At 52.6% G+C, this 27,791-nt stretch overlaps 1 protein-coding gene across 2 annotated transcripts; it reads left to right on the forward strand.

The window, feature by feature from the left end:
• The first annotated feature begins 817 nt into the window (after nt 1-817).
• On the forward strand, nt 818-27,785 carry CHAF1A (chromatin assembly factor 1 subunit A). 2 transcript variants are annotated; one of them, XM_079702929.1, is made up of 15 exons: nt 818-884; nt 3,372-3,422; nt 4,708-5,573; nt 11,763-11,819; nt 14,062-14,291; nt 14,438-14,498; nt 14,833-14,901; nt 17,346-17,572; nt 18,057-18,225; nt 18,384-18,464; nt 18,880-18,972; nt 19,714-19,966; nt 20,634-21,124; nt 26,636-26,741; nt 27,303-27,785. In XM_079702929.1, exons 1-15 carry the CDS (start codon nt 833-835, stop codon nt 27,401-27,403), a joined length of 2,907 nt encoding a protein of 968 aa, XP_079559055.1. In that variant the 5' UTR covers nt 818-832; the 3' UTR covers nt 27,404-27,785. The 2 variants fall into 2 exon arrangements, with proteins under 2 accessions (XP_079559055.1, XP_079559054.1); XM_079702928.1 differs by having other exon boundaries at nt 26,636-26,732.
• Nucleotides 27,786-27,791: the final 6 nt, after the last annotated feature.

Below are 27,791 nucleotides of genomic sequence, written 5' to 3' on the forward strand. Positions count from 1 at the left end.
ACAGTGTTGTTGTAAGAACTTCATCTTGTTGGGGGTTGGGGAGGAAAGGCTCCTCTGGGGTTTCTATCTAAGATCTGAAAGTTAGGTAGAAATCAACCAGGAAAAGAGCTGCGGAAAGAGTGTTCCAGGCGAGGAAACAGCATGTGCAAAACCCTGAGGATTAAACCAGAAATATCCATTTCATTCATTCCCTCTGAATATATTTACTGCCTCTCAAATGCTTCTGAAGCGATGCCCAGAGTTTATTTAATTAATTTTATTTTTATTGTTAATATAAAAATAATTTATAATTTTAAATTGCTATGGCTGTATTCGGCCTATGTCCCATTAGGATAAAAAGAAACTTGTCTTCAGCTCAATTGCAGCTTCAGGTTGTCACCGGCGCCCTACGTAAAGCGTTTCGTCATGACGTAGAGCCTGACCCTCCCTCCTCCCAGAGACATATCCCACGAGCTCAGCCAATCACAGTGTCGGGCTCTCAACTTGACACCACCCACCACCAATCGCAGGGCGCCTGCTCCCTGCCAACGACAGGCGGCCGAGAAGAAGCCCCGCCCACCGCGGGAATATCAATAGGGGAGCCATGGGAGCAATGGAAGCCTCGGCTCTCGCGAGGATGCTCCCGGAGCTCCCCTCTTCCCGAGGAGGATCGTCACGTGACCCGGCCTCACCCAATCCGCGCGTGGGCCGCGGGGGTCGCCGCGGTTCCCGCCAAATACGAGCGCGGCGGCCGCGGCAGCAGCGGCGCGGGCGGGAGGGCGAGCAGCAGCGGCTGCCTGAGCGGAGCCCGCGCCTCCGCCGCCTGAGGGGAGCTCGAGACGCCGCCGGGGCAATGCTGGAGGAGCCGGAGTGCGGGGCGCCGGGCGCCCGCGTAGCGGCCGCAGGTCGGTTCCGGCCCACGCCGAGGGGAAGGGGGGGCGCGGCGCGCGGCCTGTGCGGGCTGAGGCGGCGGTTTGGGGGCGGACGGGCCTCCCGGCCCCGGGCCCGCTCCTCCCCTCCTGGCGTTCGGACGGTGGAGCCGTTAGCAGTCCCGAGGAAGGGCCTTGCAGTCCGAAGGGCACCCTCCTTGACGTTATTGTTGCAGCCGCAACCATTTTTTTTTCCGGCACTTTTGCGTCACTTTGTCCTTCCAGAGCGCTTTGCGGTGACGGGTGTGTGTGTGGCCAGGAGGGGAAGCTGAAGCCCAGGGAGGCGAAAGGGAGGGGTTTGCAGGTTACCGAGTGCGTTTGTGTCCCCTGGACAAGTTGGAACCTGCAGCGGCCCTGTGGCCGGGTGGGGAAACTGAGGTCCGGGGTCACACGGGCTTGGGGACCAGAACAGCTGCGTCTGCGGGTCAGGGCCAGCCCAGGTAAGCGGCCCAGATGGTAGGGGTCTCGGGTTCTTGATGCTGCCGGATATGCATGGTGAAGACTTGTCTTTCTGCTTCCTGTGTCTTGGGAGGGGGCTTTCTGGCTCCTGGCAGGCCCCCCAAACGTGGGGTGGTGAACCAAGGAAGACCAGACGGCTTGTCTCCCCTGCTTGACTCCCATTTTACCACCAGCACTTGGCACAATGCGTGGCACATAGTAGGTGCCCAATAAAGATGGGTTGGTTGAATGAATTAAGGGTTGGTAGGGACATCAACTAGTCTAGTTCAGGGTTTTTCAACCTCAGCATTACTGACATTTGGGGCCATCCTGTACGCTGTAGGGTGTCGAGCAGCATCCCTGACCTCCACCCATTAGATCTCAGTAGCAACCTCTTCTTCCCAGTTGCGACAACCAAAAATGTATCCGAGGCATTGTCAAGGGGCCCCCTAGCTGAAAACCAGTGTGCTAATTGTTTCCAGACTCCGGAATTTCAAAGAGACATAGAATTCATATAAATAAAGTTGGGACTGATTGTCATTTGACCCATTAAGCATGTTTAATTTAAAAATTTTTAAAGCACCATCTGTTTTGACCATGCACCATAAAAGGGAAGGATGTTTTAATGCCAACTAAAATTATGAGGGATATAATCTCAGGATAAAGAGCAGTGGTAAGTTTATACAGAAGTATTTGTTAATTTGTATGTGTACCTTTGAACAATCTGAATCCCTGGATGGGATCCCTTTTTATGTCGACCTGAGGTTGCTTCTGGGCCCCGGGTCACCTCTGTTCCACTTGCATCAAAGCTGGTGACTCAGGGCCATGCCAATAAGGCCTTGTGGTTGTCCTAAAAATAAATTTAAGTGGCTAAAGATTATGTATCCTTCAGCTGATGGGGGGAAATCCATGTTTTTGGTAACTGAAAACTTGAGAATGATATCTTGAAATGGGTAGAAAGGAAATGTGAGTCCCTGGGTACTTTTCTTATATTCCAATCTTGGAAGTGGGGAGAGCAGCTTCATCTAAGGGCAGCTGAGTTTTTTAAAAGGCCCTGATCTGCTTTTAAAAAATACTCACTTGTATGTATCTTTTTTAAAAAAAAATGTGGATTGGCCAAAATAACTAAACTAGACTTTTCCAAGCCAGATCTAGCGGGTGTCAGCTTCTAAACTTATTCTAGCCATTTGAAGATATTTATCCAAAGATTTGGTTCTATTTATAGTCATTGCTGCATCAGCTTTGATATTGTTACGCTTTTTTTGAGATTTTTTGTGTGTGCGTGCAGGAAAACATTCTGCCTTATCACTTCTTGACAGCACTTGGCAAGCTTGAAATGCTTTAAGATGTATTACCTTCTATAAACTCTGTTTTGAAAGAAAATAAACCCTATTCTACTTTTACAGATTTGTTGGTGGGGAGGGGTTGGTTTGGAGGAGGATGATTTGGGCTTATATGAATGGTGAAATCAGTGATACAATGTTTTCTCTCATCTCTACTTTTACTCAGTCTTCTTTTCATTGTCCCTGTTACTGTGTTCATTGGTTTCCCACTATGTGCCAGGCCCTGAGCCCGTGCCACAGGTACAGTGTGGAACAAGTCTCCCTGCTGTCATAAAGCTGGCGTTCTGATGCGGGGTGGGGGGAGACATAAATAAACACAGAAGTCTCAGAGTGATATGTTCAAGGAAAATAAAACCAGCTGTGACGGTGTCCAGGGCAGAATTTCTCAACTCATTAACATTTTTGGGCCAGATAACTCTCTGTCGTGGGGCGCAGTCCTGTGTGTGGCAGGATATTTAGCAGTATCCCTGTCCCCTACCCACTAGATGCTGGTAGCACCCTCTCTCCAGTCATGACAGCCAGAAATGTCCTTAGACGTCACCAAATGTTCCTGGGGAGGTGGGATTAGGGGCGAAATCAGCCACACTGGACAACCACTTTGTACACAGTAGGTACTGCATGTGTGTTTGCTACTTCATTATTTCCAGCACTTAATAACTTATCCTTTGACACTTATTCACAGCCATGGATTGCAAAGACAGACCAGCTTTTCCAGTCAAGAAGTTAATACAAGGTAACTTTCTGGGAATGGGTTAAATATTTGTTCCTGGTTTATATCCTTCATTGTCCTCTCAATTATATTTTCCATTCCCCTTGAGCAGAGGCCATCTCTTGGGGTCCCCAGCAGAAGCCTCCAAGGGGCTGAAGGGGAGAAAACAGTTGCATCTTACAACTGGAAGCTGGGAAACCCGTTTCATTACACTGCTGTTGCCAGGAGCATATCCAGAGGTTGCTGCCCTTACAGTTGGATTTCTCTACTCCAGCACTATTGATATTTTGTAATGTTTTTGTCATGGGGGGCTGTCCTGTATACTGTGGAGAGTTTAGCAGCATTCCTAGCCTCGTCTCCCAAGTCGTGACAACCTTTAATGTCTCCAGACATGGCAGGCACAGCTGCCCCTGGTTGAACAGCGTTTTATAGGACGTGTCCCCAAATCCTTTCGTGTAAAAAGGGGGGTGGATTTACCCTTAGGCCAGGTTAGTGGCTGGACTGTATAAAAAAGGATGGTTTCTGGTTTTCAAAGCTTGGTTATCTGGTTCCCCTGTAGCAATTTGCCTTCTCCTGTGTCAACTGATAGCAGGTTTGGTGTTGGTGGGAATCACATGAAGGGCAACCGTCTTCTGAGGTTAAAGAATTAGGGGCAAACTGTAGAATCCAAGGGCATGATAATTTTATAAACTGACCAAAACCAGGCTTGTTTGTTGAGTCTATTAAATTAGAAAATAGTTAATAAGATGTTTGGGCATTTGAGTACATGTGGACTCCTTGGGAAGACACTCACCTGAACTTCCTCACTCTCTTGAGGTGTTGCTGTGTATCTCTTGGGACCAGCCAGAAGGCTGGCATGCAGTGGGAGGGTACTTGTTTCATTGTCAAGAAAAGCTAACAGCTTGGGATGCTGGGAGCAGAACGAAGTCTTTCCGCAAATGGATCTATCTCTTTCGCTTTTCAGAGCCAGATGCACTTATCTTCAAACAAAATTTCCACCCATAATAAAAAACTTTAGAATTTGAACTAAATCTCAAACAGATCGGAAAGTGTCTTCTCCTTTGAAATTCTTGCAATGTCCTCGCTATGAAAGCTTGTCAGTTTTTTGTTTGTTTGTTGCTTTTGCTTTTAATTAGGATGTTGGAAAAGTACATAATGAGAAGATAACCCCTTTTTAAACTTTAGAAATTCCCCCCACCCCCAAGCACAGCAAGGTCGATTACTCATTGAGCACGTGGAATATTAAAGCATTGATTGTCACTCTTCACACTCTCACTCAACAGACGGCCTCCTTCTCTTTTGGTTTCAGCTCGTCTGCCGTTCAAGCGCCTGAATCTTGTCCCAAAGGAGAAGACCGACGACAGGTTGGACGACATGGGGGGCGCTCAGGGTGCTCCTGTGCAGGGTCATGTCCCTGGTTTAGAGACCTCTTTGGACCACTTGGAGGACAGCTGTCACATGGGCTCCGACATAGATTTTAGGCCAAAACTTGTCAACGGGAAGGGCCCCTTAGATAACTTTTTAAGAAGTCAAGTCGAAACCAGTATTGGCCAGACTGTGGTCATAATCGATTTGACAGAGGACTCAAGTGGCCCACCGGACGGCACCGTGGGCCACAATAAGCTAAATTCTGCAGCCTCTTCCTCCCAGGAGAATGTAAACGGGGTCACAGACGAAGCTGGAGATGACAGGGGGCTGCCAACGGTCAGTCAGAAGGACGAGCTAGTGTTTCCCGAAGAGGCCCTTTCAGACCTCCTGTGCAAAATGGAGGCAGGGGGTGCTGACTCAGGGGACGCGGAGAGGAGGGGACTCGCACAGAAGGGCTCGCCCCAAAGCTGCCCCGAGCTGACCAGTGGCCTGAGAACATGCTCAGAGAAGGACCAGGACGGCTGGAGTGGGGCCAGGGGCATCCTGTTCAAAGGGAAGGTGCCCGTGGTTGTCCTGCAGGATATCCTGGCTGCCAGACCCCAAGCCAAGTCTCCTCCTGCCACACCTCCGGGCCAGTCTGTGCCCTCCGAGAGCGAGACACTGGAGTCCAGCCCCGAAGAGGACTCTGTCCTGAGCCATTCGTCCCTGAGCTCCTCCTCTCCCACCAGCTCACCCGAGGGGCAGTCTGCGCCCGCCAAGCAGCACAGCAACCCTAGACCCCTCCCCGCATCCACACCCGTCCGCAGAGTGAGTATCTCCCCCGAATCAGTGCCGTCGGAATCCAGAGGCTTCTGGGTACGGCCCCTCCCTCTTCACCCATGGACGCTGTGTCCCCCAGATGGCTAGTGGCCGAGCAAGTGGCGCCAGAGACCAAGTCCTGTGACTTTCGGGCATCGAAAGCCATTGGGGTGTTTGGTTGTGTGTACGTTGCGATATGCTGATGGATCCGTGAGTCGCCGGTGTGTCGGTGCCATCCTGGTAGCGCTGTTCACACGTAATTAACGGTGCTGGTCATCTCAGCCACTTTAGTGACTAATGGGTGTAAGTGGGCGGCTGTGACCCTCGACTCAGCCTTTAGCTTCAGCTCCCTGCACACCTCCTGTTCCAACACAGACTCGTAGGGCCATTGCTGTCAGCAGTCAGTGAGCGTTGGTGGAGAGACCCCAAGACGGCAGGAAGAATAAAACGGGCATTCTTCCGCTCTTGTCAGCACGGCCTGCCTATCTTAAAAACCTCACCCAGAATGGCGAGAACAGGAGAGTCCTGGCACCATGTTTAAGGACCTGGACAGGTGACTTTGGAAATGCCTGTTTCTGTTACTGGCTTCCGAGCGGCACGGTGGCCGATGTCTCTGTTCTCACCTGTCCTTGAGGTCCTGTGGGTAAAACTGATAGAATCAGTCAAGAATACCAAAGCATGTTGAACAGTGTTCTTTGGTTTTTTTTTGGTTTTGTAGCACTTGTGTTTGTTCACATCAGGCTTTCACATAAGATTGGATCCTGGGGTGGGTTGTTCATTTGCTAACTGTACCTGCTTAATCTGACCATAAACCACCACCCTTGATTGCTTTCTAAAATTCGATCTCTAAGGGACTATTTTTCTAGATGATTCCATTTCTTGTCTTTTACCCCCTTGAGGAGATTGGAGGATGGGAAAACGGCTTCCTCTTTAGGTACACAAAATATCAATCAAGAGCGGGGTTGTCTTTTTTCCTTCTAAGTTTCTAAATGTGGCAGACTGACATACTCATTTTTTTAACTTCCATCTGAGCTTTTACCCAGACTCAAAATCCGAGTTTGAGTCCCTTGCCGTCAGCCATCTTGTTCTGTTCTGTCCATCCAGTTGCTCAGAATCCTTCCAGACTGCTGCTTCTGCTTTGCAGAGCTACTTTGTCACATGACTCATGACAGCCAGTGAACCTGGAGAGCAGGACATGTACACATGTTTCCATTCTCCTTAATAGCTTCTTTTTTTTTTTTAAGTTTGTTTTTATGCCCATAGCCAAGCCTGAGGACTGGGAAGCCATGCAATTGGGCCTTATCACAGAAGAGTGTTCCATCTTGTCCGCTGGCGTGAGTGGCCATGCAACATCTGAGCACATGAAACCAAGTGTGCTGCGTTTAGGAAATCCTGCCTTTGAGACACTCAATCTGGGTCTGAACACAGGCTTGGAGTTTTGTTTTGTTTTGTTTTTGCGGTACGCGGGCCTCTCACTGTTGTGGCCTCTCCCGTTACGGAGCACAGGCTCCATAGGCGCAGGCTCAGCGGCCATGGCTCACAGGCCCAGCCGCTCCGCGGCATGTGGGATCCTCCCGGACCAAGGCGCAAACCCGTGTCCCCTGCCTCGGCAGGCGGACTCTCAACCACTGCGCCACCAGGGAAGCCCAGGCTTGGAGTTTTGAGATGTTCTAGAAGACAGTGTTACCACACAGCTTTGCAGATAATTCATACTGCAGGTGGCGAAGCCTTCAGGCCCCCCCACCCCCGCCACCCAGCCTGTGGCAGGAAATCGCCCCAGTCACCCACAGGATGGGAGTAGAACCCCGTGACTTTGGGTGACAACACAGGTATGAGAGCGAAATGGAATGATCACCAGGAGGTGCCTGAGGGCCTGGCGGAGACAGCCCACCTTGAGCCTCACACACTCAGCTTTCCAGTTTAGCTCCTCACCTTTCGGGAGTGCTGGATTTCCTGGTTGGTGGGTTGGTTTCATGGTTGGTACCTGACTTTCACACCTTTCCCTGCTGTGGGCCCAAGTTTTTCCTGACCCCTGTGACTGTGGGGAATACTATTATTCTTCTGTTTTTCCTCTCTGTCTCCTCCTCCTCCTCTCCAGACTGTAGGCAGACACTTGTTGAAGGCTTACAGGTTGTTTCCTATTACCATGTCATGTGTGTGGTTTTTATTGGGCTCTGTTAGTTCTGGACTTGGAATCGTAAAATCTCTGCATTTGGAACCCCTAAGCATTTGCTGGTCCTCTATTTTGTGTGTGTGTGTGTGTGTCCTGAGAGAGCTTTGTTTCGTTTTTGTTTTTTAATTAATTTATTTATTTTTGGCTGCGTTGGGTCTTCGTTGCTGCGCGTGGGTTTTCTCTCCTTGTGGTGAGCAGGCTTCTCATCGCAGCGGCTTCTCTTGTTGCGGAGCACAGGCTCTAGGTGCTCTGGCTTCAGTAGTTGCAGCACGTGGGCTCAGTAGTTGTGGCTCGTGGGCTCTGGAGTGCAGGCTCAGTAGTTGTGGCACATGGGCTTAGTTGCTCCGTGGCATGTGGAATCTTCCTGACCAGGGATCGAACCTGTGTCCTCTGCATTGACAGGTGGATTTTTAACCACTGCGCCACCAGGGAAGTCCCTGTTTTGTTTTTTAAAGTACTCCCAGGTATCTAGAGAGTCCGACTTTGAAAAACAATTTAGGAACACCTTTTTGAGATAATCCAGGGTCTCTTGATTAGCCAGAACGTGGCTATTTGTCATCAGAGCTTTTTACCACCTAGGATAGAACCATTTCTCCAGTTTGTTTGCAGTTAGACGTGTAATTCAGCCTACATTATTGATGACTCAAGAGTATTGTTCCATAAAGGATTGTGTGGATACGGTGGTGTTATTGGAATCTATGGCTTGCCTCTGTACGGACGCTGGAACTGTCTCCCAGGTAATTTAAATTATACAAGTATTAAATTCTCCATGTTTATAAAAGATCACTGAAACATTGCAGCCCCCTTTGGCTTTTTTCTGTCCCCCAGGTTGCCACTATCTTCATCTTACATTTCTCTGTGTGGTGTGTATGTGAGAGATCCCTAGGAATAAACAGTATCATTTTTGTTTCTTTACATGGGCCATATAGTGTAAATATGTTTCTTTTTCATTCCAGGGTGTCTTAGCAATTTTTTTACATTGGGATGGGAAGATCTCTTTTTAACTGCTATATCATACGCTGATGGTCCTGTGATGGTGTGGATAAACTGCAGTTTGCATAGTCATTCTCCTTGATGGATATTTCTGTTGTCTCTAATTCTTGGCCTTGATAGACAATAGTTGTCATGAGCTTCCCTGAGTTGTTAAGTGGAACTGCAGGCTCACAGGAACAGGCGTGTCAGTTTTTGCCTGCTCTCAATCCCCACATCCTGGACCAGTTAGGGTCGTGTCTCCCCTCCACCTGCTGTCCCTCCCCTGCTGTCAGGTTTCTAGCTGCTGAGGGGCCTGTCCACAGCCACCTCTCCTCCCCTCACTTACTGCTGCTTACTTGCTCTGGGCCTAGAAATTAGACCTCCTTATGTATCACATCAGAGTGAGTGGGCCCTAGGATTCTCCCGAATAAAGTGCAGGAATTTTACCTCACAGACGTGGTTATAGCTGCCTTGACTCTTTGGGGTAGTTGATGTGTGTGTTTCAACCTCATTGTGGAATCCTGGATCTTGTTTTTTGGTAGCTGAGTTCCAGGTCGGTAAAATGTGTGGCCTATATTTTGAGAGAGTTTTATAAATACTTGGGCCAAAGGTCAAGAAGATTAAAATTATATCAGTTCAGTAAGGTCTATCCGAGTGCCTGGTAAAGCAATAGAGATACTAGTTTTAAATAAAATCGTAACTGTTCTGGTTGTTGGATATCGTTAAGCCAGCTCTCGGTAGTCACGTCAACTCTCTCATTCCTGGACTCACAGCAAAGGGGAAGATTGTGAAAGGCACTGATTCTGCAGCTGAAATTCAACAAGTATGGGCAAGACCGAACAGATGCGTCTTGCTCCCCAAACACCCTCATATAGCGGTCTGGCAGTCACGTTTGGTGCTACATCTTTTTTTTTTTTTTTTTTTTTTTTGCGGTATGTGGGCCTCTCACTGTTGTGGCCTCTTCCGCTGCGGAGCACAGGCTCCGGACGTGCAGGCTCAGTGGCCATGGCTCACGGGCCCAGCCGCTCCGTGGCATGTGGGATCTTCCCGGACCGGGGCATGAACCCGTGTCCCCTGCATCGGCAGGTGGACTCTCAACCACTGCGCCACCAGGGAAGTCCTGGTGCTACCATCTTTGAACACAAAGGACAACGATATAGACACAGCACCTTACAAGTCCTGCTGTTAAATCCTTTCTTGTGGGGCTCAAGTCCGCAGGCTTGGCAGGCCAAGTGGATGCTGGAGAGGCAGATGCTTTTTTTTTTTTTGCGGTACGCGGGCCTTTCACTGTTTTGGCCTCTCCCGTTGCGGAGCACAGGCTCCAGACGCGCAGGCTCAGCAGCCATGGCTCACGGGCCCAGCCGCTCCGCGGCATGTGGGATCCTCCCGGACCGGGACACGAACCCGTGTCCCCTGCATCGGCAGGCGGACTCTCAACCACTGCGCCACCAGGGAAGCCCGGCAGATGCTTTTTCTTAAGCCCTTGGTAAGACGGCTTTGGCGTTTCTGTGGGTGCCTGCGCAGTGAGGTGGGATTGAGCGCTCTCCCGATCACATGGCTTTCACATGATGGTGCGCGGCCCTCTCCTGAGGGAAGGCTTGGTCCAGAAAGGACTCGGTGCATCCTGAGTAAGAAGGATGTCTTAAACTGTAGTTTTCTTCGGTAGGAAGTCTTAGGGCGAGGCTTTCCCGGATAGAGGAAGCACTGTTTTTACACAGTTTTGTTGGCATGTCAAGACAATTTCAAGAGAAATGGGCTTTTGGTTTTTCAGCTCGTCTCATATTCTGGCTGCCTCCTCAAGTCTAAAATGAGCCCGGCTGGGTATTTCTTTCCAATCTGAATTCTCCCCATTGGTCTTCCATGCAATGAATGGTCTGTTCGCCAGGATTCCCTGCTCTGGAGGTAGCTTAGGCCAGTAGCCTGGACTCCTTGTGCGAATTCCTACCTGGGACTGTTTAGCCAGCACGGCGAGGGAGTCCAGCCATGCGTCTTGGTCAGTCCTTGTAGCCCATGCTCAGTTTGAAGCAGAACGATAGAGAATGCTGTGCTCTAGAACACAGGGGTTCTATACCAGATTACCACCTCTGGCCAGGTGACCTTTCTTCCTGGGCGTTTACTCTGTGTTCTAAGAAGCAGGGCTGTGCTGGGCAGGGGGTACAAACATGGGAATCCAGCCCGTACACGTGTCTTACTTGACTCACGGGGTGTTGATTTGTAGACATTACAGCAGACCTTGGAGATAATGTGGATTTGGTTCCAGACCCCCACAGTAAAGCGAGTAACACAATAAAGTGAGTCACGTGGATCTGTTGGTTGCCCAGTGCATATAAAAGTTATATTTACACTGTACTGTAGTCTATTTAGTGTGCAATAGCATTATGTCTGAAAAAAGCACATACCTTAATTAAAAAATACTTCACTGCAAAAAACGCTGTTGTCTGAGCCTTCAGCAAGTCGCTATCTTTGCAATAGTAACATCAAAGGTCACTGACCACAGATCCCCACGACAAGTATAATAATGATGAAAAAGTCTGAAGTGTGAGAATTACCAAAATGTGACACAGAGACACAAAGGGAGCAAATGCTGTTGGGAAAATGGCGTTGTGTTGGTGTGCCTGTACTCACACAGGAAATTTCCACTGTCAGCCTCTCTGGGGAGAAGCAGAAGGGGCAGCAGCAGTGCTGGGCTGCGTGCCTGTAAGACTCCGTCCTCTGTGGCCAGGGCGCCTCCTCTCCAGGTGCCTACGGGCCTACCACTCTGTGTCTCCCTGACACCAAGGGCCCTGGCTGTGGCTTCTTATTTCCAGCTTGGCCTCCTACGTTTTTTGGTTATCTGCCTCCTGGTCTCCCCTTTTATCCCCACATGCGTTGGAGTTTATGACCCAACTAAGAAGTTTTGGTTCTGTTTGCTGGAACTGGTTACCTGGAAAGGTTTTCACTGTTGTTGTTTTACATTGTTTCCTCCTTGCCCTCCCCAAGGACTGTGCGGTATGTTAAACGTGTTAAAGTGATAGAAACAACCCATGTTTACAGATCAATGTCTTTCCTTTCAGATAAGTAAGAAATTGGTCAAAGGCTCTGCAGAGAAGAACAAGATGAGACTGCAAAGAGTAAGACATGTCCCCTGAAATAGAAAGTTCCCCTGGTGTACTTTTCGCAGTAAATAGGAAGCAAAGCCCTTTGCCCTTCTCTGGCCCCGTTTTCACTCTCCCCTACTTGCTCTGAGCATTATTTTGGTTCTTGCTTCATTTTGCATAACTGGGCCTCGTGCTTATGGGTTGCATCATTTTTAGGTTTGTTGAATTCTAAGGTTTTGCACGTAGGCTTTTCTAAGCTCTTATTATAATTAGTACTGACTGTCGTAATAGTTGGGCAGCCCCACTGTAGTTTAAAATTGCCTTAAAAAGAACCCAGTGGCTCTCCCTGCACCCCAGCCTCCTATGCGTGTAGCTTGAAGTTCCATCCCTTCCCAGGCGCCGTACTGTGGTGGCCCTTACATCAGATGGGTGATTACTGTTTAGTGGTTGCCTGCTGAGTCTTCCATTCTGTTATCTGGAGGTCAGCACGTTTCACACCCAGCAGTGCAGGGGCCTTCTTCCTTACTGGATGAATTGCAGAGAAGGCCATGGACTTCTTCCCCGACCAGCTCATGGAAGGGGCACTGATGACAGTTGGCTGTGCGCTTACCAGGCACTTCCTGTGCTGTCTGCCTTATGGCTGTGTTCGATTTTTGTGGGTCAGATTTTGATGGCTCTTTTAGGGTTTATCTCATTCTTCTTTGTAGTTTCAGAGATGGGCACCTGCGGGGCAGGAGTGGGGAGGGCCTGATTCCAGAAGCCTCCTGTCCTCGTAGTTAGCAGGGGGAGACTCCTCCTCACCACCCGGCACTCGCGGCTCGTCTCGTTACTCAGTTACTCGATCCAGACCAGCCCCTTCTTCAGGTATCCCGAGTCACGTGCGGAGGGTACCTGGCAAGGACTTTCTCAGATCTCTACCAGCATGCCTCCATGGCTCTTGTGAAGCGAGCAAAGGTTGATCAGGGCAGAGGGTAGGATATTCTCTAGGGACAAGGGCATGATCATAGGCCCATACCAAAAGCTGAGTTGTCGGGCTTCTGCCAAAGGTGAGAAGCCCATCTTTGGTGGTTCCTGTCCTTGAGAATTACCCTGCGCTATGTTAGAAGGTAATGCCCTTCAGTCTGGGAGGTGAAACTTGTTTAATACAAAATCAAAATTATATAATAACCCAGCGCCCCAGGCCACATACGAATTCTTTGGAATGAGGAACTGATGTGATTAAAGGAGATGTTCCCGCTTCAAAGAGTATCCAAGAAAACTAGCTGTTTCCTCCTGCTGGTGATGAAACGGCACTGCCGTAGTCATAGAGATCACTCTGGGTCCTTTCTTAACACCTGACCTTTTCAGATGCCAAGAAATGTTTGTTCGTTTTGGTTTTTTGAGAAATGGTTTTAAAGATAGAATTTTTTCTTTTGAGAAATGGCTGTAAAGATTAAACAAAAATTTGTTTTTGCTTTTATTTTTTAATGTGTTCTCATCTGTTTCCCACTGTTGTTTTTTGTTTTTGTTTTTTTTAATATTTAATTAATTAGTTTATTTATTTGGTTGCACTGGGTCTTAGTTGCAGCAGGCGGTCTCCTTAGTTGTGGCATGCGAACTCTTAGTTGCGGCATGCATGTGGGATCTAGTTCCCTGACCAGGGATTGAACCCGGGTCCCCCGCATTGGGAGCGTGGAGTCTTATACACTTCACCACCAGGGAAGTCTCAGTTCCCCCCGTTTTTAAGACTTGCTTGTCAGTTTCCCCCTCCTTGTCTCATCCCACTCTCCCATTTCAAGAGAAAGAAAAGAAACCCTATTGTCTGGAATAATTTTGGGGGGACGGGAAGGAAAATGTTTTTGTTTTGAAGGTAGGGAGGCAAAACCTGTGAGTGTTTTTGTGTCTTTATTTCACCACAGCTTTCTGAGCAGATAAATGCAGTTCAGATCCAAGAGCAGGTACCCGGCGTAGGCAGCCTAGAGGTGCTTACTTAATCTTTTTTAATTAAGTAAAAATTGACCATCATCCCACGTTTGAAGATGGTGTCTTAAATGCATCTTACTTTGAATTGCCCAGAAGGCCCTGTGGCAGTCGGCTAACCCTCATCGCCTTTCTCATGACAGAAGGAAATGTAATGGACTGAAAAGCCCCCTCTTTGTAAGGACGCTGACCAGCAGGCTGCTCCCGGGGCTGGTTCCTTCGTGCCTGCCCTCCGCTTGTGCACGGCCGCCCCCGGACGCTGGCGTGGCCCTTCGTGGCATCCGTGGGGCTGAGCTGTGGACCGTCTCCCGTGCAGGATAAGGAGCGCCTGGGCAAGCAGCTGAAGCTCCGGGCCGAGAAGGAGGAGAAGGAGAAGCTGAGGGAGGAGGCCAAGCGGGCCAAGGAGGAGGCCAGAAAGAAGAGGGAGGAGGAGAAGGAGCTGAAGGAGAAGGAGCGGCGCGAGAAGCGGGAGAAGGACGAGAAGGAGAAGGCAGAGAAGCAGCGGCGCAAGGAGGAGCGGCGCAAGGAGCGCCAGGAGGCCCTGGAGTGCGTGCCCCGCCCCTCCCCTCCCCCTCCTCGTCCTCCCCCTCCCCTCCCCCTCCCCATGCCCAGCCTCGTCCTTGTCCAGGGACGATTGCGGGGCGTGGGCCAGGCCTGTGCTGGTTGGTGAAACTGAGTTTGATGTCTCTTAGGGCTAAGCTGGAGGAGAAGCGGAAAAAGGAAGAGGAGAAACGGTTGAGAGAAGAAGAAAAGGTAGCATGTTCTCCCAGAACTTGCATCTTCCTGTGTGTTTGAGAAGCGGGGTCTTTTGCCTGACTACTGCTGGATATCGGATATCGTCCCGGAGGTAGTGGGAAGCGGGGCGGGGGCCCAAGAACTGACATGTGCCTGCTGGCTTGACATCCCGGTCCTTCTGCAGCTCTGACCTTTTGAGACTGCCTGGTACCCGCTTGTGGGTTTTGAGAGCTAACATCAAAATAATGCTTTCAACCTAAAAATGCTTGGGGTTCAGTTCTAGGGGCTTTTGCATGTTTTAAAACAGTTTCTCTTCATTTCTTCCTCATTCTCCTCTTCTCTTACATTGCAGCGCATTAAAGCCGAGAAGGCGGAAATCACGAGGTTCTTTCAGAAACCAAAGACTCCACAGGCCCCCAAGGTGAGCAGCTGGCTTCCTTTGGCTTTACTTTTGGCCGTTGTCATGCTGTTCCTTTTGAAAAATAAAAAGACGTCTTCTGACCCACTGGCTCTGCTTTCATCAAGAGGGGCCTCTGCTTGCCCAGGGAGCTTTGATCTCTGGTAGGGTCTGGAGGTTCGATATCTTGTCATTCACTGTGTGCTCAAAAAGGCAAAAAGTGGCACGTTTGCTAAAACTGCCAAGTGTTTAGAGGTTGCTTCATTAACAGTTTTGTGCTGGGAGCCGTGTGGGAAGGTGTAAGGGAGGAAGACCTGGTCCTCACCCTCGGAGATTTTCTGCTCAACATAGGAGACGAGGTTGAGCATAAAACATGTGGGATTCAGCACAGGATTCTGCTTCCCCACCTGCCATCCGGTCACCTTCTAGACCATCCTCTGCCTGTGGAGACCCCAGACCTGCCTCCATGCTCCAGAGGTGTGACCCACCTCCTCTGATGCAAGGGTGTCCTTCCAGATCTTTCTCTGGGCGTGTGCATCCCTTCGTATATTTGTGTGCTTATGTAGGTAACAAATCATGAATTTATTATGTTACCGCTTTGTTCGCTTAGTCCTATCTTGGATTCTTGCCATGTTGGCCTCTCCATTCTTTTTTGTTGCTGCATAAAGTGTCGTGATGTGAGTGGCATCATCGTTGATATCCCCCTCCCCTGTTGATCCCCCCAAACGGTGCATGGATGTCACCAGCACACCTCTTGGGATGCGGACTTGCCACTATGTCTGGGGGACACAACATTGACAGAGTTGTATTTGTTATTGTCCAAGTGCCCTCCCAGCAGGAAATGCTGATGGACAGTCTCCCGTCCCCACAGTGCGTCAAAATACGTCCTGTCCGCCTACTTACTGCCAGCACTGGATGTGACGAATTTTCTTATAACTGCCGACCTGTTGGGTGAAAAATACGTATCTTTCTTTCACTTCGTTTTTCCTTGATTCTCATTGCAGTTGAACATCTTTTCATGTTTGCTTGCCATTTTATTTCTTTTTCTGTGACTTGCCAGTTCTTGTTTCTTGCCCATGTTTCTATAGGATAGGCTTTTTCCCCTATCTCTGGCTCTTTATATAGTCTGGGTTTTCATTCTTGGTGGGGTACACTACACATACTTCCTTCAGTCCATTCCTTCCCCCTTGACTTGTTGATGGTGTCTCGTTGTACAGAAATTTTTCGTTTTAATGTGAACATTTTTATTCTTTTATCGTAATTGGCTTTTGTTTCGAAAGCCTTATGTATCCTGTGGTTATAGACACGTTCTAATTTTTTCCAGGTTTTTTTTTTTTTTTTAGCTTAAGTTTTGTTTTTTTATGTTTATTTAGTTCCTTAGCTTAGCTGGAATTCTTTGTGCCCGTGGATTGGGGCGTGGCCCTAGTGTTTCCCCGTACGGATACCCAATGTTCCCAGCAGCTGTTAGTGAGGAGGACAGTCTGCTGGTTCTTGGCCTCGGCTGTGTGTTGGACTCACCAGGGAGCTTTAAAAATCACTGGAGCCTGGATCCCATCCCAGAGAATCTGATGGGCCTGGCTTGGGCATCAGGATTTTCAACAGTTCCCTGGGTGACCCTGCCATGCGACCCACAGTGAGGGTAGCTGGCCTCAGCTGTTGTTTTCTTGCTGGGGTGAAAGGCTGGCCTTCTTATACCCAACCACAGAGACGTACACGCTCCTCCTGACCCCCCATGTTGTCCTCACTTGCTGCCACCCTCGGGATCTGCTGACACAGACATTCATGATGCTGAAGGAGCTCCAAGAAGGGAACTCAAAGCTACCAGGGTTGGGAATTTCTGGAGGGTCAGTGGTTAAGACTCTGTGCTCCCAATGCAGGGGAAACAGGTTCCATCCTTGGTCAGGGAACTAAGATCCCACATACTGCCCGGCACAGCCAAAAAAAAAAAACCTACCAGGGTTTACCGAGAAGGATTCTTAGGATACAGACACCCGTGTTTCAGGTTCACGTCAGGCTTCAGCTCTGTTTCGAGTCATCTTGTAACAGTGTGGCGGGTCACTCTCCTAGGTCTCTCTTTGCTCATCAAGGTCTAATTATCTTTAAAAAAAAAAAAAAATCCAGTGAGATCCATCCTTTTCAGGAGTACTGATCAGCGAGTTCTGACAATGTACAGGGCCCTGCAGCCACATCCGTCATCAAGATGTAGAGCATTTCCGTCCCCCCCTCCCTCCTTCCACCTCAGCCCTGGTGGCTGCTGACATGGTCTCTGGCCCTGTAGTTTCGCCTTTTCCAGAAACCCACGTAAATGCCATCAAGCAGCGTGTGGCCTGTGTACGCGTCTCCTCTGACCTCCCAACCTGGACGACTCGAAAGCACCGGGCCTCGCGTCCAGCGGCTCCTCCTCACCGCTGCTGCTGTGTGGGGGTCTGTCACAGTAGGGGTGCCATCACGCCCCTTCTCCATTTCAGACCCTGGCCGGTTCCTGTGGGAAGTTTGCCCCTTTTGAAATCAAAGAGCACATGGTCCTCGCCCCTCGCTGTCGGACCGCCTTCGACCAAGACCTCTGTGACCAGTTAGACCAGCTCCTCCGGCAGCAGAGTGGCGAATTCTCCTTCCTGAAAGATCTGAAAAGCCGGCAGCCCCTCAGGTCCGGACCCACCGTGGTTTGTAACCAGAACACAGAGCTTTTTAACAGGTTAGTGCCGGCGGAGACTGCCGTTTGCCCGTTGGTGATGTCAGAGAGCCCTGGGTGGCCCGGGCAGACCCCTGCGTTCTGGTCGCTCCTGTGTCCCGTGGCCTTGGCTGGTTCTCTCCCTCCCTGGCCTCAGGCCCCAGACTCAGGCGGCTTCCCCTGAGCCTCTGGAGTCTCCTGGGTGCGGCGGGTTCGCAGAAAGCCCTGCTTTGGAGGGCGGGCTGTGTGTGCCGGCCTCCCGGCAGGGCAGGGACATTCCCCCACTCTTGCCATCTTACCCGTCACACGCTGCCTTGGTGCGCGCTGTGGGGCAGCTGCTGGACAGTCGGGCTTCTCCCTCTCCTCGCGCCACGCCCCTGGAGTAAACACTAGCCTGCCTTGGGGCAGGTGGGGCCGCCCTTCACAGCCCGCCGCCCTGGGGGGAAGGCCGCTGGTGGTGGGCGGGCGCACCACAGAAGGGCTTCTGAGCGGGAGTCTCTCCCCTCAGCGACGTGGTGATCGTGGAGAGCAGCAAAGTGGACGGCGTCCCCGAAAGGAGGAGGTTTGGCAGGATGAAGCTGCTGCAGTTTTCCGAGAACCACCGGCCGGCCTACTGGGGGACGTGGAACAGGAAGACGACGGTCATCCACCCGAGGGACCCCTGGGCCCAGGACCGGGTGAGCGTGCGGGCAGCTGCTCCCGACCCTCTGCGCTTCCTTCCCAGTGTGCCTTTGTCACTGGGCTCTGGGAGCTTCCTGAGTGTTCTAGCCTTCGTGCTCTGCCTTCCCCTTCCGCCCTGAGGATGACAGTGACCACTGTGTGTTTGCCCCCTCAGAACCTCCTTGACTACGAGGTGGACAGCGACGAGGAGTGGGAGGAGGACGAGCCGGGGGAGTCCCTCTCCCACAGCGAAGGGGTGAGCGTGGCTGGGCTGCTTCCGGCTTCCGGGCGGGCACCCTCACACACAGCGTCCGGGTTTACGGCTGTTCTGGGAAAACCTTACTGGGTGGCAGTAACCTGCCTGGCGGTGGACGGGGCAGCGTCCGCCCGCCTCTGGACGGGCCCGCCTGCTTGCTGCCTCCCCGAGGGGCCCACCGCTCCCGCTGCTTTACATCTGGGCCTTGCTTATCTGTGTCCTGCCTGACCCCCACCCCCGCTGGAGCACAATGGGGCTGGGTAATGGGATTTTGGCTGATCCCTCAGGGTGTGCATAGGAATGAGACTGGAAGCAGTAGGAGGCTCTTTCTTTCTTAGACGTTCACAGGTTAAAATTTTACGTGAAGCATGTGTTGTTTCCACACATCATGAACGTACTTTTTTCTCTTCTTGAGGATGACGATGATGAGGTGGGAGAGGATGAGGATGAGGATGATGGTTTCTTCGTGCCCCATGGGTACCTGTCTGAGGATGAAGGAGTAACCGAGGTGAGGGGTGAACGGGGAGGGAACGGGTCCAGAGCTTGGTGGCTGCCGACCTGGGGGTGGTGACATAGGTCTCAGCCCACCCCCACGGCCGATTCCGCGTGGACCTCGCTCCCCACAGCCTCAGAGCCTCAGCACTCCCGCCCCCCCCCAGCTTTCTCAGTTCTGCCAGATGGTGGGACTGTTGAGGGAGCCATTTCTAGGCCTCCGAAGGCCTGCCGGGTTGTGGTGTTTGGGTAGTGGGGAAGCTGACAGGGCTGATGCCACTGCGGGAGTGACTTGTCTCAGAGCCAGACTTGTGGGGCCTGTGTTCTTCGTACGTTTCCAGCCAACGAGGCAGACAGGTCTTGTTGGGCCTGCAGTGTATCTGCCTTAGACAGTGGCACCAGTCTGGGGTGGGAGAGGGCCGGGCATGGTGATTTCAGCTTCAGGATCACATGTTAACCAGAAAACCCACAGTGGCGTTAAGAGGCTTACTGGCGAGGTAATAAAAAATACCTGTGACTACCCAGGGATGGCCAGAGGGGGCAGATGCACCTAAGGCACCAAATGGGGGAAAGTGCCAGTTATTGCTCAATCCGAAAATGCTCTCTGCCTGTTTCATCACCCGTCGGGGGTTGGAAGGTGGGTGGGCGCTGTTCCTCGCTGGCCTGCCCCTGCACGTGCTCTCACTGCCCTAGAGGCTGGGATCATGGGTGTCGGGGAGGGGGACCCTGAGCAAGCGTCTGCTCTCTAACCTGCAAGGAGTATGCCGACCCGGAGAACCACAAGGTTCGCCAGAAACTGAAGGCCAAGGAGTGGGACGAGTTTCTGGCCAAGGGGAAGAGGTTCCGCATCCTCCAGCCCGTGAAGATCGGCTGTGTCTGGGCGGCCGACAGGGATAGCGGAGCTGACCTGAAGGTGCTGCAGCAGTTCACAGCCTGCCTGCTGGAGACCGCGCCCCCCGAGGAGGAGCAGACGCCCAAGGCCTCCAAGAGAGAGAAAAAGGACCAGCAGAGTGAGTGCCGGGGACGGGTGGGGACGGAGGGCTCGGGCTCCCACCTCCTCCAGGCCCAGGGAGTTCCAGGCCTGGGGCAGGCAGGAGACTTCCTAGGCACGTGGCATGGTAATTCAGAAGTTCTTAAAAAAAAATAGCCAAAGCCAGCGCTTGTTGAGCACATGTGTGCTTTCTGTGACACTCACGGGAGCAGCACGGGGCAGCCACTTCAGTCGTCCCGTTTGCCCAGCCAGCACACACATCCCTAGCTCTTCAAAGCGGGGGAGGGCCTGCTACCCAGAAGGAGAACATGAGGACTGTTATTAAGGAAACAGGCACATGAAGTGAGACATGACAGTTTATCCCAACGAGTCCTGCCTCCTGGGGCTTGGGCCTCTCAGAATCTCTTCTGGAGCAAGTTCATGTGTCTTAAGTCCACCCATAAAAAGCCACCCGCACTAAACCTATCATGGTTGGTCATTTCATGATGTCAGTAAGCATTTTGCTGCTCACCTTAAACTTACACGGTGCCGTGTGTTGATTATATCGCAATAAAACCAGAAGGGAAAAAAAGGCCACCCGAAGCTGACCGTGTTTCTCGGCCTCGGTGACAGATTGGGGAACCCAGGTGCCACGTTTATCCCATCCCGCCCCGAGTCTCATCCACGCGTCCCCCCCTCCCTGCCAGTCTTGGCCCAGCTGCTCCCGCTGCTGCACGGGAACGTGAATGGCAGCAAGGTGATCATCCGGGAGTTCCAGGAGTGCTGCCGCCGAGGACTGCTCAGCAAGGACGCCGGCAGCCCTGAGCTCAGCGCCGCCAGCCCCCCGAGCCCTGGCCCTTCCCGCCCACAGACCCCCACCGCCGGCGAGGACACCGCCGTCCCCTCCAAGGCCAGGCTCAAGCGGATTATTTCTGAGAACTCGGTATATGAGAAGAGACCCGACTACAGGATGTGCTGGTACGTCCACCCACAGGTGCTAAAGAGCTTTGCCCAGGAGCACCTGCCCGTGCCCTGCCAGTGGAGTTACGTCACCACAGTGCCCTCGGCCACCAGGGAGGACAGTGGCAGCATCCCCGCCGCAGGGCCCAGCCAGGGGACGCCTGTCTCACTCAAGAGGAAGTCAGTGGGCAGCATGTGCATCACCCAGTTCATGAAGAAGCGCCGGCATGACGGGCAGGTGAGACCCCGCAGCGGCTTTGTTATCTTTAACATTCTTTTTAGAGCAGTTTTCGATTTACAGCAAAATTGAGGTGACAAAACTGACCAAAATTGAGGGGAAGGTACAGAGATTTCCCGTGTGCCTCCTGCCCCTGCCATGCACAGCCTCCCCCCAGTATCAGCGTCCCCAGCCAGAGCTGTGCTCTGGGCAGTTGCAACTGATGAACCTACATGGACACGTCACTGTCACTGAGACTTTGTGGTTTACTAGCGTTCACTCTTGGTGCTGTGCGTCCTGTGGGTTTGGACAGATGTATGAGGACTTGTATCCAGCATTACAGTGTCATACAGAATAGCATCACTGCCCTAAAAACCCCCACGATCCACCTATTCATCCTTCCCTCCCTCCAACCCCTGGCAGCCACTCATCCGTTTAGTGTTTCCATGGGCTTCTTTCACTTAGTCGTGTGCCTTTAAACTTCTTCCCTGTGTTTTCATGGCTTGAGAACTCGTTTCTTTTTAGTGCTGAATAATGTTCCATGTCGTGGCTTTTATTTAGTTTTTGCACTCAGTTAACACAGTTACTAAGCACTTGCTGTGCACTAGGTACTCTGCTAGGCCTTGTAGACAGTGGTGAGCAAAACACCATCTAATGGGAGACACAGATGGGGGTCGGTGGAGCGGACAGCCAGCCACTGATTGCAGCCTGACAGCGCGTGGAGGAGGAAGCACGTGGCCCCGTGGGGACACGTGTTGCGAGGGGCCTGCCCTTGCCTGGTGGTGGGCAGGCTTCCTGAGAGACGCTGGTCCCCAGAGTGAAGTCTCCAGTGCTGCCTGGACACCCAGAGGCTGGGGCCCGAGCCTCGGCCTGGGTCCACGTTTGATTGTTCTTTCTCTTACTGGAATGTGGGCATGAATGAGTCTATTCTTGTAGCTACTCTTACTGGAAACCTGTGGTGTGAGCACTGGGTCATCACTTTTTTCTTTTCTAAAGATAGATTTTATTCCTTTTATTTACTTTTGGCTGCGTTGGGTCTTTGTTGCTGCATGTGGGCTTTCTCTAGCTGCGGCGAGCAGGGGCTACTTTTTGTTGCGGTGCGCAGGCTTCTTAGCATGGTGGCTCCTCTTGTTGCGGAGCACGGGCTCTAGGCACGCGACCTCAGTAGTTGTGGCACGTGGGCTCAGTAGTTGTGGCTCACGGGCTCAGTAGTTGTGGCACATGGGCTCAGTAGTTGTGGCACGTGGGCTCAGTAGTTGTGGCTCGCGGGCTCAGTAGTTGTGGCTCACGGGCTCTAGAGCGCAGGCTCAGTAGTTGTGGCTCATGGGCTTAGTTGCTCTGCGGCATGTGGGATCTTCCCGGACCAGGACTCAAACCTGTGTCCCCTGCATTGGCAGGTGGATTCCTAACCACTGCGCCACCAGGGAAGCCTCTAATTTTTAAAAAATCTTATTTATTTTTGGCTGTGTTTTGGGTCTTTGTTGCTGCACGTGGGCTTTCTCTAGTTGTGGTGAGCGGGGGCTGCTCTTTGTTGCGGCATAAGGGCTTCTCATTGCGGTGGCTTCTCTTGTTACGGAGCACAGGCATGCAGGCTGCAGTAGTTGTGGCGTGCAGGCTCAGTAGTTATGGTTCACGGGCTCTAGAGCGCAGGCTTAGTAGTTGTGGTGCACGGGCTTAGTTGCTCCGCGGCATGTGGGATCTTCCTGGACCAGGGCTCGAACCCGTGTCCCCTGCATTGGCAGGCGGATTCTTAAGCACTGCGCCACCAGGGAAGCCCACCGGGTCCTCACTTGAGGCAGGCATCTCACAGACCTAGAGATGTGGGGAGACTTGATTTTACGAGGAGGAGCTGGGTCTTCCGCTCACATCCCGGGCTCTCCTCGGGGGTGCTGCCACTCCAGGAGCTGCTGCTGAAGGCTGGGTGGTGACGGAGACAGAGGGGAGCCGGCGTCCGCCCCCGCCCCCTGCTCCTCTGCTGTTAGTTAGTGTGTGGCCATCAGGGTGAGGAGGCCGGGGGCGGGGTGGGGGGGCAACGGCTCCTGGAGTGACGTTTAGCCTTCTCCCTGCGGCCCACAGACCAGTGAGGTCTTGGGTGCGACGTAAACCTGCTTCCTAAACTGTCACAGCAAGAGGGACCGTCAGAACCGTCCGGTGTGGTAATGCCGGCTGTTCCTGCCACTCTCCAGCCCCTGTCCCTGTGAGGCCTGTGGACACAGCTTGGTACTGGGGGAGCCCACCTGGTGAGGAGTTGGGGGCCCCAGCCCCACAAACACTTCCCTCCCTGGGCCTCGACCCAAGACAATCCGTTATGTGTTCAAGCCGCAGAGCCTTTTCACAGTCGATGTCATTAGCCAGACAATCTTAGCAGGACCGCGAGTGTGACTGCTCTGGTTGAAACTGGCCAGAGAGCCCATTTGAAAGGGGCTGGGTCTGGAAGACCTCCTTAGTGTCCTTATCCAAGCAGTGTGCGTGGGCTCCTGTCCCCGTCAGCCCTCCCTTAGATTCTCGCAAGAGACACAGCTGTCTTCCTGAGCCCCTCTCTGCTCTTCCTCTCCTGGTGTGGCCGTCCCCACGCATGTACATCGCCTGTGTTTCTCTACGTGGAAAACGACTGTTTAGCCCTTATTACTTTCCTCACGCCAGGCACTTGACGTGGATTCTTAGGTTTCATTGGTGCTTCATTGTTTACTGAGCTACCAGGAACGAGAAAATGCTCCCACATAAACTAGGTGCCCCTCCCCAAGTGAGAGGGGTTGATTCATGAGAGTCAGTGACGCCTTTCATCCCACGAGACACACGTGAACAGCAGTCAGTGCGGCTTCTCCCCGTTCACAGTTCTTGAAGAGGCTCTGCGGTATGGCGGGGACTCATGGAAGGCTACACAGCCGGTGGTTCTGGGTGTGCTGGCCCCAGCGGTTCTGATTCAGTGGGTGTGGGGTAGGTGCTAAAGTCTGCAGTTTAAAAGCCCCTTCTCAGGGAATCCTGTGGGAAGGACCCCGGACCACAGCATGGGCCAGCACAATGGGTGCATCCTGGGAAGGGAAGCTCAGAGCACCAGCTGTTCAGGGCAGTGGGGAGTCATCCCCGCTGCTCCTTTGAGTGCTCGAGGTGGGACACCCTGCTTGTGACAGCACTTGGTCCCCTGGGACTGTGCAGGCCTCAGGTATAAAGCCCCCTGCGTCACCTTAAACTCATGGGAGTTTGTCTCCAGCAACAAGAAGTCCGGAGCTTGTGAACATTGTCGTCCGGGGCCAGGCACCTCCTGTCGCGCTCCCTCCTGCTTTAGTTTGTGGCCTTGTCTTCATGGTGGCAGAACGGCTGCTGCGCCTCCAGCCAGCAAGACGAGGATGGCCAAGCCCACCCTGGGAAGGATTCCCGTTTGGCTGGAGGGGTGGCAGACTTCCACCTTATCTTTCTGGCTGGAATGCTCTGGCATAGCCACCCCAGCTGCAAGAGAGTCTGGTTCAATGAGACGTTGACCGACAAAATGCTGGTTGATTTGGAAGGGTGGGTGGGAGGATAGCTCTGGGTGTGCGTTGAGCAGGGCCTGTGCTGCATGGTGCCAGCATAAAGTGGGAGCCACGGATGGAAGTTTCTGAGGTCGGGATTGGAGGAGGCCTGGGAGCACGCGGAATGCTTCCCCTTGCGTTTTGGTAAAGCCACTAACTAACTGATCCTTCCACACGCTTGGGGGTAATTGTTGCTAAACTGTAAATGCATATGAATAGTTTAGCTTGGGTTGGGCTTTTTCAATTTGTGGGAATCCTAAAATCTTTTCATTTAGAGTTCAAAGTAGCCATGCTACCTTATGGGTTTACAAGGTACCATGATCTAGTGAATCGAACAGGCTGAGGTCAGGTGCCAGTTATGCCACCAAGTGTGTGTGCGGCCCCACGGCAGCTCAACCCTTCGGCCTTGGTCTTATTTTTTTTTTTTTTTTTTTTTTTTTTTTTTTTTTTGCGGTACGCGGGCCTCTCACTGCTGTGGCCTCTCCCGCTGCGGAGCACAGGCTCCGGACGCGCAGGCTCAGCGGCCATGGCTCACGGGCCCAGCCGCTCCGCGGCATGTGGGATCCTCCCGGACCGGGGCACGAACCCGTGTCCCCTGCATCGGCAGGCGGACTCTCAACCACTGCGCCACCAGGGAAGCCCCCTTGGTCTTATTTTTACATGGGCAGGGGCTGCATTTGCCCTTTCCAGTCTCCATGCTTTGTGGTTCAGTGTCTTCCTACTCCGGAGGCTCACTTTCCGGCGCTGCACCCTCCCCTGCAGTAGTGACAGCAGCGTGGCGAGCTGTCCCGTGGCCCTCAGCACAGCAGGACTCAGAGCGCCGTCCTGAACCCTCACTTCAGAGACTTGAAACCTGTCGCGTGCCTGCGGGGCTGTGGGCGGTGGTTCCTCCGAGAACTCCTCATTCGTCTGCACTTGGCTTCCTGTCTGGAGGGCCCAGGGGCTGGGGAGAGCTCCAAGAGACACATCTGTGCCATTGCTCACGCAACCCAAACCAGTACCTCCAGGGCAGCGCGGGGGAGAGCTGCGCTGTCTGTTCGTCTTGGCCAGTCAGCTCTCTTGAAACAGGTAGCTGGAAACTGCCTACAGCGTCCCCAGAGGTGCCCCTGCCTGCCCGGGGCCATTCCTGCCTCAGTGGCTCCCAGCCCGAGGAGCCCAGCGTGGAGCTTTTACACTAGCACTGAGGGGGCTGCGAGCTTGAGCCCCGTCTGCCGGCCAGGCTGGGGGACCGTGGGCAAGGCGGACAGCCCCGGTGTGCTGTCGTCCCTTTTCCAGGCAAACGGAGAGTTCTGTAGCAGAGGAACTCCAGGAGTGTTTTGAGAAATAGCCTCCCCGCGGAAGTAGCCCCAACTCCACCGCCTCTGCTGGCTCTTTGTTCATGTACAGAGTGCGAGCCGCGTGTGGATGGGTGATGTATAAAATCGGTCCTGTTACTTTCCACAGTCTGTCTCTCTGTCCCCTCTGGTGGAAGCCAATGAAAACAGCCTGGGAATCTCACTGTAAATCCTACCCTCCATACAGCCTTCCCACCCCTCCCAACCCCTGTCCACAGAGGGCAGATGGTGTCCTCACGGGCAGAACTGGTTGGAGCCTCAGTCAGAGGGAGAGAGTTACCAAGCATCAGGCAGAGGGGATGAAGCTGTGGGGCAGCGAAGAAAACACTGACCGACTAACTTCTCAGCCACTTAGTCCAAATAATAATTCAGAGAAAGTGTGTGCTTTATCCATCTCTCTTTCAAAGCAAACCGGAAACCCAGAGTTCTAATTCAAAAACAATAAACAAATTATTTTTGTAATCAGGTAAATAACGATGGGGGTAGTTTTCAGAAATCTGAACATAATTAGTTCATTTGAGAGAACTCCCCCAAAGTTTCCTTGGATCATAACCCGTCAAACAGACTCCTCAAATTTTGTTGCCAAGATGGGCAGAGGAGGTCAGGAGTAGGGACGGGAGGCGGGTGGCGGGAGGGGTCACACCGTCCCTGTCTGCTGCTGCTGATGGCCGTGCACCTTGTCTGTCCAGGTCGGAGCTGGGGACCTGGACGGCTTCCAGGCGGACACAGAGGAGGAGGAGGAGGAGGAAGGCGACTGTGTGATCATGGACATCTCGGATGTTGGGGGTGAGAAGGGTCCCAAACCCTCCTCTTTTCCTTCAGGCTGGCAGGAAAGGGAAGAACGGTTACGGTCACTCTCCCGCTCGCCTCTTGACTAACGGGGACTGAGTGAGGAGGCCCTGGAAGGCACTGGGCGGGCCAGTCTGATGGTGATGCAGGCAGTAGGCTCCAGCCCAGGCCCTGGGCCGCCTGCCCTGGTCTGAAAGCTGCATTTAGGAAACCAGAGACCTGAAGGTTGGTGGTGATGAGCCGTGTCAGGGAGGGAGGGTCCGGGGTGGGGCGCCGGCACTGGTGAGGGGCAGCCTCTGAACTAAGCTTCCCAGGGGCAGTGAGCCCCAGGCCGGCCATCCTCGGTAGCATGAGCTCCAGCAAGCCACAGGGCCTTGCTGCCCACTTTCCTCATCTTTGCCACGGGCTTCCCCTGCTCTGGAAGGTCAAGGGTAAAGCCGCTGGAAAGTGCCACGGAAGCACACGGGCTTGAGGTGGACGCAGCCAAAGCTCTAGTGAGGAGCGGGCAGCCTGCCCGGCCCCACAGCGGACACGGCGGCTGAAGCTCCTCCCTCTCTTGCTTTGCAGACATCCAGGCCCCGTGTGGAACAACTCCTGGAGCTGGGGGGTCTGTGGGAATGGACACCAGTGAGAGCCTCGTGGCCTCCAGCTCGCTCGGCCCCTCCTGAGCGCCCTGACTGGCCCGTGTATGTACGTAGAATGGTTAGGGTATTTTCAGTGCCACTCAGATACTTGAAAGTCCCGATTCCTGTGTAAAGAGCACTTTGTCCTGCTTCGCAGACCTCCCTGGAAGTTTGGAAAGTTTTATATAGGATGCTTGATTAGTTCTTCTTGATATTTGTAAAAATTTCCCCCCCAAAGCTGCATATTATTCTGTCCCTTAATAAAGCATTATTGTGGTGTGATGACCTGCCCGGGGAAAGCCTGGTTGTGCTCTCCGGACCCCTGGCAGGCACTGTGATGCGATGCTTGTAAATGAATTGAAGCCCCTCGGGTGCGGCGTGGCACCTGGACCTGACATGGATGTGTATAAACTATTGTCTAGCCTGACCTAGC

This window comes from Hyperoodon ampullatus (assembly GCF_949752795.1).
Source record: "Hyperoodon ampullatus genome assembly, chromosome: 4".
Classification (NCBI taxonomy): Eukaryota; Metazoa; Chordata; class Mammalia; order Artiodactyla; family Ziphiidae; genus Hyperoodon; species Hyperoodon ampullatus.

Bases quoted from the DNA above. Each gene is read 5' to 3' on its own strand.
- CHAF1A (XM_079702929.1), top strand. From the start codon at position 833: ATGCTGGAGGAGCCGGAGTGCGGGGCGCCGGGCGCCCGCGTAGCGGCC. The intron at 11,820-14,061 runs GTAAGACATGTC...TCTCCCGTGCAG, and splicing joins ACAAGATGAGACTGCAAAGA to GATAAGGAGCGCCTGGGCAA. The intron at 14,499-14,832 runs GTAGCATGTTCT...CTTACATTGCAG, and splicing joins GGTTGAGAGAAGAAGAAAAG to CGCATTAAAGCCGAGAAGGC.